Source organism: Artibeus jamaicensis, unplaced genomic scaffold (genome assembly GCF_021234435.1).
Source record: "Artibeus jamaicensis isolate MK-2021 breed Jamaican fruit bat unplaced genomic scaffold, CSHL_Jam_final contig_391, whole genome shotgun sequence".
Lineage (NCBI taxonomy): Eukaryota > Metazoa > Chordata > Mammalia > Chiroptera > Phyllostomidae > Artibeus > Artibeus jamaicensis.
The window spans coordinates 29,338,371-29,353,065 of NW_026521814.1; the positions used below are offsets into that span (position 1 = coordinate 29,338,371).

The window sequence follows — 14,695 nt, forward strand, 5'->3', positions numbered from 1 at the left end:
GTCAGAGGGATAATGTATGCAACGCTGTCTAAGCGGCCACCTGAAATTAGTTTCCCATTACACAAGCAAGAATGCTCATCTCCCTAAGCTGCCTCAGAAGAACTGTGGGGCAAAACATCAAAAATCTCACAATGAATCATCCTAACCAATCACTTGACTCTTCCTTTTCAAACTCTATTTATTTATAGAGCTTCTTGAAGAAAACATCATCTTTGAACTTCTGTAACCTACTGAACAGCATCTGCACAGTTGCCTCGTGCAAATGCCTCCTGAGACCATGCTGTGTTCCTTCCCCCTCTGGCTGTTCCCGCACCACTCCAGACAACAAACGATGTGACTGAATGGCAGAGGCAGTCTTCGTTAACTAAGTAAAAAAATCTAAGAGGCGGTTGTTGTTGTTGTTGTTAGTGACTGTCTAACCAAAGCTGAATAATCCTGGAAAACAAAGTTATTATGAAGAACTAATAACCCTTGTTTGGACAGCAGTCAAAGAAGCAGAGAAATGCCATACAAAGTCCAAACACCAGAGTGATTCAACAAAACAAGTTTATACAAAGAATGATTCTCAATAGCATTTTCACGTGGGTTAGGGAGCCAACCGCTGTCCCCATGTGTCCCCTGTTGTGCAGTGACCCGCTCTGGGGGGTGGACACCAGGCCCTGCAGGTGTAAGCCTCTGTTTTTTTCCCAGAAATAAATCAACAAACAGAAGGGGGAAAAAAAAGCTTCCTATTTTTCTCCCTTAGGGCGTTTTTAAAATGTCAAATGGAAGAACTTACAGTTCTCACATGTGTAATGAATGCAGAGAATTCTCAGCTGAGAGAAGAGATGTGAGATTATCCTTCTACAGGGACAACTCTATTCCAAATATAAGTGACTCTCAGAGTAAACAGAATTCAAATTTTAAAAAAAGCTCTTTCAATATGTCATTGTTTATCCAGAAAACACAAAAGTGTATCAGCTAAAAATTCAGTCTCTGATGTTAGACTGCCTGCGTTCTGATCTCTGTGCCTTAACTGCCACGCATCCCGACAAAAGTCACAACCTGTCCACCTCAACCTCCCCACCTTTGAAATGGGAAGAGAACAGCCCCTCTGTCTTATGGGGGGTCGTTGGAAGGATTCATGTGGGGTGCTTAGCCAAGTGCCTGGCACAGCGTGAACATTCAACCAATGTCAGCTTTGTAATTATACATAATGGGCTGTATATTATAGCCACTATACCCCCATCATTTGAAACCCCTGGACTCTGTTCAACCAACAAGCAAGATGCCAGGCAGCCAAGAATGAGACAGGCTCTGAAATAAAGCTCTTTGGTCACAGAGGATGAGAGATGAGGTCACTTTTTGGGCTTCACCCCAACTCCAGAGTCTAGCAAGAATGTTCAGAGAGGGCAGGGAGGTCTTCAGACCCACAAGGCTGGCTTTTGGAGAGGTCAAAGCAGCCAACAAGCTGGCCCACCCCACCATTACTCCCGCTGTGGGGGCCGTTCTAAGCACACTAGCATAACAGAGGGGAGATGGGTCTTGGCCAAGATGGAGATGGCCATGGTCTGGATGGACCTGTAGGAAGGCAGTGCTTACAAGGTGAAAAACTGCTCTCTTTCTGGTCTGGCCACTGGTGCTTAAAATTGCTTTAATAGGGAACAAAGCTTTTTATGCCAAGGACCTAAGTCCCATTGGTTAAATTCACATTCAATTAAAAACAAAAGAAGGATATCAAATATCTTCCTAGTTTTGCTCACTTTTTAGGCAGGGGACACTGGTTCTGAAAAGTACAAAAACTGAGTATAGTGGGGTAAGGAAACTGAGCAAAGGGAGGCACGGGGATCACTGCCATCTCCCCTTGTTCGCATCCAGGAAAATAAAACAAAGTGGCCCTTTCAATGAAGTGAACGTCAGAGGCACCACACATTTCGAATTAGGAAGAACGAGTGTGGGACAGTTAATTCTCCTTTTACTTCCGTGGCTCATCGGGAACTTGTTAGGATTTCCTCTCCCCTGCAGCCTCACTGCAATGCTTACAAATTTCCTCTGCTTTGCTGCAGATATTTTGCTTTCTAAGCATAATTTTTGCTGGCTGGTCTTCCATCCAAATGTCAGATGACTGATTTTATGACCTGAATGCCTAACATATAACTTCGTACCACTAATAACTCAAGTGCATGTCATCTCAAATTCTTACAGATGGGTGAAAAGGAGGTCCAAGAAAATTGATGCCAGAGTTGTGAGAAGGAGAAATGTGGGTCAACTGAAGACAGTTTAGGGGCTGCTGGATTCACCTGGAATGTCAGCAAAAAATCTGGGCCACCTTTTTTTTTTTCTTTTTTTAGTTGTCTCTAAGATCTGCTAAGATAACAAACTTGTGCCATCAAGGCCAGTCCACTCGGAGGCCAGCCATGACCTTTGACATGAGGCAACACTCCCCAGCCTCACGGGTTCAAGTGTACTGCTGCCGCCAGCCCGGGGAAGTCCTAGACCATGACTTTCCAAGGTCTCTATCAAGCATGTGTCATTTATCATTCTTTACATCACATATTTACCTGATTTTCATCTGAGTTGCCTCATTTTTCCTACCTTTGCCCAAGCAGCTCAATGAGTTTTAACTTAGGGAGCTATGGTGAATTCTAAAATTTAAAAATAATTCAGATTACCTGCTGAGAAAATAAACAGTGCTTATTTTTATATTAGATTCCAGGTGAAAAGTGCAGAATCTTTAGCCTGTGTAGATATGTGTATCCTTTCTAGCCTCCAAACTCACATGCTCTTTGACCGACTGGGAATGGACTGTGGAACTTAATGGCGTTACACTGGCACTCCTAAGCTAGACAGTGACGATATGTCTGACTAGGAGCTTTTAGCAAAGTACATCAGAGGAAACGGTGTAAATCTGCGCATAATAAACTCTAAAACAGAGCATTATCTTTGAAGGTCAGAGGACTGGCAGCCAAACTCAGACCAGAAAGCTGCCCACACAACAACACTGCAGAAGAACCTCTTACCGTTCTGAATGAGGGTTTGCGACCGCGTGAACCTTCCGTGGACTGCCGTCATGTGCAGTGGGCTTTTGCCATCTTTACTCTAAAAAATAAAGGAGAGAGAGACAGTGGGCCAGTGGCATCAATCTGAAACGTCCCTGTGGACGCTGCTGGCAATGCCTGGAAAACACCAATTCAAACTTTTTAAGTATGATAAAAAATTACCAGAGACAAAAGATAATTTTAAAAGTAAAAGATAAAGTATATATTATATCTCAAGTTACTGCATAACATCATATTGTAAAGAAGCCTAGAGGACTATTTTAGAGAAGAAATGCAAAATATACTGACAATTTTAAAAATGTTTGTTGTTGTTCAATTAGAGTTGTCTGCATTTACTCTCCCCACTACCCCCCCAGCCAAACCCACCTCCCTCCCTTGCTTCCACCCTCCCCCTTGGTTTTGTCCATGTGTCCTTTATAGTAGTTCCTGAAGACCCTTCTTCCCATTATTCCCTCCCACCTCCCCACTAGTTATTGTCAGTCTGTTCTTAATTTCAATGTCTCTGGTTATATTTTGTTTGCTTTTTTCTTTTGTTGATTAGGTTCCTGTTAAAGGTGAGATCATATGGTATTTGTCCCTCACCACCTGGCTTACTTCACTTGGCATAATACTCTCCAGTTCCATCCATGCTGTTGCAAAGGGTAGGAGCTCCTTCTTTCTCTCTGCTGCTCAGTATTTCATTGTGTAAATGTACCTTAGTTTATTGATCCACTCATTTATTGATGGGCACTTAGGTTGCTTCCAGAACTTGGCTATTGTAAATTGTGCTCCTATGAAGACTGGGGTGCATAATGATGCTGAGCATCTTTTCATGTGCCTCTGGGCCCTCTGTATGTCCTCCTTGGAGAAGTGTCTGTTCAAGTCTTTTGCCCATTTTTAAACTGGGTTGTTTGTCTTCCTGGAGTGGAGTCATGTGAACTCTTTATATATTTTAGAGATCAAGTTCTTGTCCAAGGTGTCACTGGCAAATATGTTTTCCCATACAGTTTGTTCTCTTTTCATTTTTAATGCTGTTTTCTTTAGCTATGCAGAAGCTTTTTAATTTGATGAGGTCCCATTTGTTTATTCTTTCCTTTATGGCCCTTGCTTTAGGGGACATATCAGTGAAGATACTGCTGCATGGAATGTCTGAGATTTTCCTGCCGATGTTCTCCTCTAGGACTTTTATGATGTCACAACTTCTATTTAAGTCTTTTAACCAACTTAAATTTATTTTTATCTATCATGTAAGTTGGTGGTCGAGTTTCATTTTTTTGCACGTAGCTGTCCAGTTCTCCCAACACCATTTGTTGAAGAGGCTATCTTTACTCCATTTTATGTTACTGCCCCCTTTGTCGAATATTAATTGACTGTAGAGAGTTGGGTTTATTTCTGGGCTTTCTGTTCTGTTCCATTGGTCTATGTGTCTGTTCTTATGCCAGTCCCAGGCTGTTTTGTATGCTGACAATTTTTAAACTACCCTGTCTCAGATGGAAGAAATAATCCACAACATTTTTTCTATATCTTAGAATCTATTGATGAAGGAATTTTCCTCCAAGATATTTTTTTCAACTTTTGTCTATAGTACATGAAAAAAGACAAACAATGTGTTAACTGGATTGGTGTGTTTGACCCGAAGTTGGTTAACTTCAATCAAACTGTTACAAATCACTGCCACTCTCAAAACTAACCCAGAATCCTCCACCACCCCTTACATTCCAATTCCACAGGAAAACAACACTTTTGATTGTAGCAAAGGAGAAAAGCTGCTTCACTAAACTCATTAGAAATCATAGGACTAAGGCATGCAACTACTTAGCAAATTGCCATTTTAATGATCACCTGGAATTCTGTGCTGAATTTATACATCTCTTTATTATTCAAGATACAAGTGATGGAACTTCCTGACCTAGATTAAGCCAAAACATTAAAAAAAGTATAAAATCTATATACTGATGATTATTACACTAAATACCAGAGTCATATGTATTTAATTAAGAAATAGTCATTTGCAGAATTTCTTATAATAGTAATAACCCCCCCCAAAAAATCACTGTTATTTTAGACCAAAGTTATCCTCGATAGAATGTATTCTTCCATTCAAATACTGTAAGAAAAAAAGCCTATGTAATTGTTATTTTTCTAAGTCTCTGGAGAAACATCTTTCTTAAATCTGTTGTTAAAATATGTGGTTTGTAAAATGCAAGCTCATTTTTGTGATGAAACCCATATACTTGTGCTTTAAAATGGCCCATTGTTTAAAAAATTCCACAGTGGAAAACAAATAATTACTTAAAGAAGTGTTTCTCAGAGTGAACCAAGGACTGCCTGCATCTAAATCACCGGGCTTTGTGTCAGTAACGTGAATTCTGTGCGCTGACTCGGGCCCACCGAATCAGAGCTGGGGTCAGGGAGCCCCCTGTGTAACCTGCACAACAGCACACTGCTTTAGACCGTGGGCTGGAACAGCTTATAAAACCACCACGTTTTAACAGAGACTTTTTAGTATATAAGTCTACTCCTCAGAAAGGAACAAAGGAGCTTTGCACAGCCTGTGCCCAGGGAAGAGTGAATCAGAATGGCAATGCATCTTGGTTGAAAAAACAATCTTTATAGTGAAAGGTTCTTAGGCAGATGGCAAAATAATAATAATAATCATCATCATCATCATCATCATCATCATCATCACCTTTTCTCCATGTTATATGATTATGACCTGAATCAGAAAAGACTGAGAAGGCAAGATGAAAGTACACTTGAAGGTTACTAAGATGGGATTTTAGAGGAAAAGAAGCAACAGTCAGGAAAATGAGACTTGGATGCCTCACCAACCACGAGACACCTGGTGAGGGGAGCTCCTGAAAGCTACCTGATTCTGGAGCCTGAGTCCTGGTGTCAGGAGTGTCCATAGTTTAAAGGACTGAACTCCTGTGAACTCCTTGGGAATAAAGACTCAAAACATAGCCCCTGCAATAAAAATGACCACAGTCCGAGACCCTTAAGGAGAAAGAAAACAAAAATCACAGAGTTGACGTTAACTTGTCCCTAGGTGGTGCTATTTCTTTAAATTTTGCTCCAATATTTTTAAAAATTTAATATGAAAACATGACTAATTAGTGTTTTATCTAATATATATAAAGCTATAAATGTTTCAGTATTTAGACAATATCTTTATAAATATTTAACTAAGCACTTTGCCATGCCTATAAAATAGCTTAAAGGCTTCACCAGGGAATAACCACCACCCTGCAAGTCCCTAACTACATTGCAGCCAGTGAGCCAAAGCAGAAGTAGTGTGTTCCCCCCTCTCTCTCTCCCTTCCTTCCTGTAGGTACAGTAAATCTTATTTTTTATTGCACATCTTAGTTTAGAATCACTTTTACATTCCTAGACAAAGATGATACACATAAAAATCAGGTGGGTTTCTATAGCGTGTGCTTCACAACGCTGGTCCCCTTTCAGGGCGAGCCAGCGCCACACCCTTTTCCTCCTTGCAGCCTCTGTGCCTTTGATGAAGGGACGAATGAATAGGAGGACCACAGTTAGGTCAAATTCAACAATTTTATGGTGAATGTTGACATTTATTTCAAATTTATCCTTGCAGATTTTTGCCTGGGCTCCTCTGTCACTGTGTCCAGGCCATTGCTGATTTTTTTTCCTCATAGGGGTATGGAGAGTGGGGAGTGGGGAGCAGGGCATGAAGTATTACGAGTATTATGGAGGTCATTTGGGGGCAGTTTTTCAAAATATGGTATGAATATAAAAGGAACTCTATTTCAAAAAGACACTGAACACTAATAAAGGCTAAAAGGACAACACTTTGCATTTTGCATTTACAAGTTAGAACTCACAATATTCACGCTGAGACAAGGGATCCTAGTAAGTTTCACATCTGCCTGAGAAATTTTTCACATGGGGGGACTTGCCGTTGCTGCTGCTGTTCAGAGAACGCCCAAGATAAAATATTCCATGTATTCTCAAAGGAAAAGATATGTTCGGTTCTTCTATTTATTCAAAGCTTTGCTTTTATAAATTTAATTCTTAATTTCTAGTCTCCTTCCAGCTTCTAGATGCATTTTCTCATTAGTTTTATAACTTGGAAAACTTTGTTATTTTTGAAGATGTATTTAATTAAGCAAAAAGTTCTTTTACTCATTCATACTTCAGTCATAAGTCATGAACAAAAAGTAATGAGGATTAAGAATATTTTATGACAAATATTAATACTCTTTCGGGGCAGAATTCAACATCATTCACGGAAGATTAATCCTGGGCCTGGGGGAGTGTTTCATTTTTCTTGACCACCATTTTCCTCAGAAATCTGTTCATTCTTTCCTTCCACTCCTAATGTCTGCCTTCCTCATCCTCCAGCATCTCACAAAACCCACACTCTTACTCCCCAGGAACTTGAAGGCATCGTGTTCTCCAAGGTATGCTGCCTCCCGGAGTCTTGTAGCTCAATGGCCCTACTAGAGGGCAATAAAGTCTTCACAGTGTAACACTAAGGTCAGCTTGGACGGGGTTCAGATGTAGTCAGAAAGCCCAAAGGCCTTCCTAATTCAATGGGAGAGCAATATAAAACACTGGTTTGCAAAAAGGCCATACACAGGTCATTTTTAAATGGTTTTAAAGGCCAGATACATCATATAGTTGGCTCAGATATTCATTCCTCTCCTTTCCTCACATGCTCTTCAAAGGTCCAAGAGCCATGTCCCTATCACTTTCTACCCCAGGTTCACCCTCGACCTCTGCAAAACAACCCTCACTCTATAATTTGGTCCTGGTACATATGAAGAAGGGAGCAAGCAGGTCCACAGTTCAGTAGATGTGGGGAGGGGGCTTCAAATCTACCCTCTTTTGGGGCTGACTGATCTGAGGGCCCACTGACAGAAAAGAATTGACACATGAAAGAGTGAATGTTAGTGCCTAGAAAGCAGGCAACCTGGCAAGGGTAACTTCTGAATCTAAGTAATATCTGGCATGCTTATGCATTTAGGACCTTCTTTAACACTCTGAATGCTTCCAAAAAGAGACTTGAGATGCTACAGAAATTACAATGTGGGCTATAACAAAGAGGAAACATTATTTTCTGTTTTCTCATGTTCCTCTTATTTGCAAGTAAACCTTCAATAAATTGTAGTATAAAATATTACATCTGCATTATTTTAACACAAATAAATTAATATTACAAGGTCAAAGCCATGGTCAATCTAAGCAAAATTAGGGACTATAAAATGCATGCAGGACACATATCCTTTCTCCTCTTTCAATTATCTTCTCATTGCCCGTGAAGACATTGCTTTTAGTGTTTTGTGAGGATAGAGAAAAACAAAGTGAATGTGTGTGTGGGTATTGGCTACATTTCAATAGGCAATTTCCCTCAAACTTTAGAAAATCTAAACAAATATAAGTTGTCTTACAATCTACAAACATTTTCTAAGGTAAGGGGTAATGTGGTAGAGAGAGAGAACCACTTCAAGGAGAAAGCTACCTCCAGAGTCAGACGGAATGGCTCTCTGAAAATGTAAGAGAGCCGAGTATCCAGAGGTTATCAGGAATAGCAAAGGAGGATTCTAGAGAATTAGGAAACTGGAGGATGTAAACAGGGTAGATGGGGGAGGCCGAGGGAGAAGGCTAGATCTGATTCAAAATCCCATTTACATAGATTAGAGAACACATAAACCCAAGTCTTGGGTTTTAAAAATGCTATTTCTTATATTCTACCAATGATTAACAGTCCACAGGAAAGATTAAATATTAAAGCTTAGTAACTGTGCTTTCCAGGTCCACTTTATAGGGAACAGAAGGCTGCCATGAACGGGTGCACCATAAATAGCTGAGCCCCCAACGCAATCTGAACTGCCCACTAGTCAGTTAACTGGGAGCAGTTAGGTAGGTGCGTCAAAATGTGGCCTTCCAACCCTATGATCCAGCACAGTGAGAGCATGTCGGCACATTTAAAGAGGTAACAATGCTAATTAATTAAATGGAGGTTGGTAAAGAAAGCTACTTTACTTAACTTCAGTAGTTGTTCTTTCTTTGGAGGCTTCAAAGATGTCCCTCAGACACCAAGAGGGCAATGTCCACAAGTCTAGGGACATTGAGGGTTTTCCCACCTCTTAGTCTCCTGCCTCTCACCACCACCCTCTCCAACCTCAATCCCACGTGGTGACGCTTTCCCCATCTTGGGCTACAGTGCTTTGCTTTCTTCAGTGCCCCCAAAGATCTTCATCTTACTTGCGCTTAGGACCTTGGGTGGTCTGGTTACAAGATCTAGAACTCTGAAACTCTCTTCATCTGTTCTACCTTTTTGTTATTACCTGCTTTCACCTTCGTGAAGACATTACACTCTTCTCCATTTCCTTCCTTTCTTCTCTAACTGTTCTTTTATCATCCCTTTCTCTGGCTCTTCCTTCTCCTCCTGATCCTAAGAGTGAGGGGTTACTGGCGTCCTCCAGTCCCTTCTGTAATCTCGCTAAGCTGTACCCTCTCCTTGGGTGAGCTCATCCTTTTCTCCCAGTTTCAACTGTCAACCTCCTCTGTATGAATGAGGCAACCTAGGTTTTTCCTTCTATTCTCTGCCACTACCCCCAGTAAATCATCACATTTTCCATACTGCTTTTCGCAGACTGGCTGTGCCAAAAGCTCAAAATCAGCTTCTCAAAAATAAACTCATCAGTTTTACCTCCCAGCTTTGTCTTTCTCCTGACATCCCTCTTATTAACAATAATCACTTACTGAGTGTGTACCATATGGCAGACACTGTTCTCAGTGATTTATGAGCAATAACTTTTTTTAATCCTCAAACTGATCCATGAAGATACCACTGTTTCTCTAATTGGACAGGTAAACAGACTGAGACAAACAGAGAGGTTGTTTATGATTATACGGCCACTGGCAGTCAAAGTCAACACTGGAATCTAGGCAGTCTGCCCTGGAGCTGAATGCTTAACCATCATGCTCTATGGCCTCTCTTCGCCCGTTTCACTTCTTACACGTGTCTTGGACTCCACAGTCAACCGAACCCTGCGGATCTTCTCTCTGCAAAGCCTCTCCCTTCTGTTGGCCGTTCCCATTCCCCTGCCCTTGTTACCTCCTATCTACACCTGGTTTTGTTTTTCTTCTAGTTATCCTCTAGGAGTTCCTGTTCCTAAGCCTACTCTACCTGAATTTTCTTTTCAGTAAAATAAAGATAGCTTTTTTTCTTTTGGATAGAAAAATAACACATGTTCATTGCAACAAACATATAAAAAAGAAACTAAAAACCCAAATAATAATTTTGCCTAACTGTTGCTAGTATATTAGTATATATTTCAGATATTTTTCTCTTTCCATGCACATACCTAGACACATAACTTTTTAAACTACAAAAGGATCATATTTACTTATTGCATTTTAGTTTTTTATTGATATCACTGCTATTATGCCTTTTTTACATTTTCCAATCTTAAATGCAAATATATCTGTATACTAGTTTGCATTTGTCCAATTACTAATGATACTGAATATTTTTATAGGTTTGATGGACACTGTGTTCTCTCTTGTAGGAACATTTTCTAGTAGTTTATCAAACTTTTTCTTATTGATTTTTATTGATTCTTTATATAGTGAATATATTAACTCTTTGCTTATCATGTATATTGCAGAAAACTGGCAACAGACCTGAACTCATGCCTTCCTTTCAATTCTCAGCAGCTTGGCTCTATCAGCTCAACATTCACCTCTGTATTAGAATCTAGGACAAATCAACATCCTTGAGACCCAATATTTCCTCTGGAATGTTCACTGGGCTACCACAGACACGTGCCTAGAACCTCAGTGCCTTCCAGCTGGTAGCATCACTGCTGCAGAAACAACGCAGCTGAGTTTCTATTGCATCCAAATACAGGATGAGGCTCTGGGAGGCAAGGTCCTCAGAGTCACAAATCATTCAAACATGACATAATTTACTGCAGTACATCCTGCTCAGAGTTTCAATGCAATGGTTTTTAACACTGAGAGAGCGAGCCTGAGAGGGTCATACCTGGATGTTAACATCCGCCCCGTTGTTTACTAGCAGCTCAAGACACAAAGCACCGTGTGTGGAGGCAGCAGCAAAATGCAAAGGGGTGAAGCCGCTGTTGTTGGGCTGGTTCACATTAGCACCGTAGTCCGTCAGCTCGTTCACGACAGCATCCTGCCCGTTGTAGCAGGCCAGGTGGAGGGCCGTGTTTCCATAGACGTTGATTTCATCGATCTGCAAGAGAGTCCAAAACAGGGGGATTACACTCGCTGGAGCTCATTTACCCCATTTCCCACAAAAAGCCTGATAGCTGTGCCAGAGAAAGGAAAAATCCATCTGTCCACATAATTATTCAGAGCTGACTCCAACCCTACCATGGTTGTCCTGGAAATCCTTGTCACTGAAGGTAAAGATCAGCAAAAGGTGAATGTGACAAATACTGAATTGCAAAGGAAGAACGAATTAGAGGGCTCAACTTGTGGAGAGATGGTTCTGGGTTGTGGAAGGGATTAACATGTGAAAGGCAAAGCTGTCTGGAAATGCCAGGGGCAAACTGGATTGGGGAGCAAGAAAAAAGCCTGAAACTCAACAATGAACATGAAGAGATGGGGGGGGGGCGCCCAGGGAGGTACCGTGGAGCCTCAACTCAGAAGCCACTCTGGCTTTGGCTGTGCTGCCTGACACTCCCGCAGGCCACACTCTATAGTGGGGCCAGGAAACTGTCCTAGGTATTTAGGCCATGGCTCCTTCTGTGGCCCCGACTGCTGGGTTTCACTAGCATGGTCCCAGTAGTGCAACTCGGTTTTCTTTCCTCCAGACATACGGATGCCCCAGAACCTCACCCCTTCTCCTGTTCTACTACTTGAAGGGGTCGGGCCAACTTCTACAGCTTAGCACTGGACACCTCTGCTATTTGTTCCTGCCATTAATTCACTCATTTCTGCTTGGAAGCTGCAATTTAGAAGGCTAGATTCTGAAGGTGGTGTGAAGAATCCTAGCCAATCTTTAAAAAAAAAAGATATATACACACACATAATGAAGGATGCCCCCCCCAAAAATGGAATTATCTTCTGGAGGGCAGGCCCCTTATAGTACTGCCCCCACTAGGTGAGCGTTCTAGGGACCCATCTGCATCAGTGTACCAACTGGTATTGTTGTGAGAGGATGTGTTTGGCTTCAGTGAAATTTTTTGAAGACTTCCAACACATTTCACAAGGGGTGATTTACAGGCACACCTGCCCACACCATGCTGAACAGGGTCCTCATGCCTTGCCCTCCCTATTCACCTGACCTCACTCCAGCAACTTTGTTTCCCCCAATTAAAAAAGTCCTCAAAGGGAAACGTTTTGCCAATGTGGAAGAGGTGAAACGAAAAATGACAGAAGCACTAAAAAGCATCAAAACTGTTGAGTTCAAAAACTGTTTTGAGCAGTGGAAAAAAGTCTTGATATGTGTATTGGGTCAAATAGCGTGTATTTAGAAGGTGACTGAATTTTAAACATGTAAGAATAAATACACAATTTTAATAAATAAATTCCATTCTGTATATGTATTTATATGTATACATATAAATTTTTCTCTATTGTGATATAGAAAGTATGTTTCTCATTTTCTAGTAATTAGATGCCCCCAACGCCCTCCATCAGTTGCCCATGCAAACTCAAAGATAGAGTACTATAAAAGAAGGAATTTTCTTCCTCTTGAATTAAAATGCAAACAAGATTTAATTTCAGAATAAAAGAAAACCCACACAGACATAGGATTTCACCTGAGGACCACAGAAAGCTCACAAAAACAGCAGGGAGTGATGCATGAATCACAGCTCACCTCTACCCCCAGATTCAGGAGGTGCTTGACAACACTGATCTGTCCATTGGAGGCTGCAGCGTGCAGGGGGGTGTAGCCCTTCTTATCCTTACACGTGACTTCTGCGCCGTGGTTAATGAGCAATGCCACAACGTCCAGGTGGCCTTTACAAAGCAAGCAGCAGAAAACATCATTAACCTTTATAGGACAATTTGACAATTCATTCCACCTAAATTATCACTATTGCCAACAGCATTTTGCTGAGCTATTCATAAGAAGCTGGTTCATGGAAATACTCAACAAATATTTGGTGAGTACCTACTATGTGTCAGACTTTATGTAAATGCTATGGGTAAAAAAAATAGATGAATTCACATACTGAGCCTTCTCTTGAAGATCTAGCAGAAGTGATGCCTTTTGGCAAGTAGGTAGCAACAAGGCCCTGAACGTGCTAGCACTCGTCTTAAACACGAGTCAAAGCAAGAGCAATGCTTTTGAAATCGAAAAGCTCAACAGTAGCAATTTGTTTTAGAAGACCAATGAAAGAAAAAAAAAGTAATCAATCAGAATGACTCCAGATTAATTTTTAAATTACATGAAATCGCTGCTGTGTGACTTGGGTTTTTGTTGTTTCTGGACCACAGAAATGGCGATTTCATATGGTTCAACTTAAAAGTATCCATGTCAATTACTGGCTAAACAGAAAACTCTCCTAGTTTCAACTTGCACTGGCATGTATTTTAGATGTTTCCCTTTGTTCCCTATCTCACTCTATACAATATGATAAACATAGCTGACCTTTACTTTGAGACTGAAGGTGGTTCTGTGCTTCAGGGTCCTGGCTAACAATGGAATGGGGGAGGGTGATCCTGACTCTTGGGTTTAAAATGTGTGTGTGTGCGTGTGTGTGTGTCACAGAGAGAGAGAGAGAGAGAGAGAGAAAGAAGCTGCTGGCTTGTTTTATTAAAATTTGACTCTCTTCCTTGAAGACCTGCATATAGAAAAAATTACTTTCAGTTACTAGTGCTGAATCTTAAGCTTAAGTGGTGGTATCTTTTGTCTGGTGGGTATCATCCTTTATTTCCTAAAGAAAGTTAACTATGTTTCTTCCTATTCGAATCCTGGTGACACACCAAATGATGACTTTACTTCGTTACAGCAATTCCACACAACTGTTGAACTCGGCGTCAGCAGAGAGCAAACTTGGAAGCCCAGCTTTTCCAAGCCCCATCCCACACTAGCTCAGTCTGTGCTCCGCCTATACAAGGACCTGGCAGACACTCCCTGGCTCCAGTCCTACAAGTACTGTGCGGGCATCTAGTCAACTCGTAACTCCATTTATCACCTTTAAAAATGATAATGCTTACAAAATCTCAAGATTCTGGTTTTTTTTTAAGCCGAAAGATTCATTCAGACCCATCTATAGCACAAAATTTATTTCGCCCCTGCTCCAACTCACTCTCTTTTTCTCCCCACAATTAATGTCACTTTAATGAGATAAAAGGCCGGCATGCTTGTTTAAAAGGATTCAGAAAAAGCCGAAAGATATTAAAAGGAAATGGAAATCATCCCCAATCACCAATCCCAGGAGATAATCAATTAACATTTCGGTATATAATATAGCCTAGGTTGTTTTCACTGCATACAGTTTTTAAAACAAGGATCATATTACTCATACTGTTACAATCTGTTCTCACTTGACATACCACAGAATCTTCCTATGTTACTAAGTACTGATGACATCATCAGTGTAGTTACTGCACAGGGTTGCATGGTGTAGCTCTCCCATAATTCACCAACACAGTCTCCTGTGGATGGGCATTTAAGTTGTTCATAATTTGGTGCTGAAAGAATCCTGTCTGCTTTGCTA

The 14,695-nt window shown here is 41.0% G+C and overlaps 1 protein-coding gene across 5 annotated transcripts in view; it reads right to left on the bottom strand.

Moving 5' to 3' along the window:
* ANKRD44 (ankyrin repeat domain 44) overlaps positions 1-14,695 on the bottom strand; it is a 298,600-nt gene that overhangs the window by 108,897 nt on the left and 175,008 nt on the right. For all 5 annotated transcript variants that reach the window (XM_037167009.2, XM_037167010.2, XM_037167007.2 and 2 more), the window contains exons 7-9: positions 12,847-12,989; positions 11,041-11,253; positions 3,000-3,078 (exon numbers count right to left, since the gene is read on the bottom strand). In XM_037167009.2, coding sequence (XP_037022904.2) covers positions 3,000-3,078; positions 11,041-11,253; positions 12,847-12,989 — 435 coding nt within the window. The remainder of the gene's footprint in view (positions 1-2,999; positions 3,079-11,040; positions 11,254-12,846; positions 12,990-14,695) is intronic.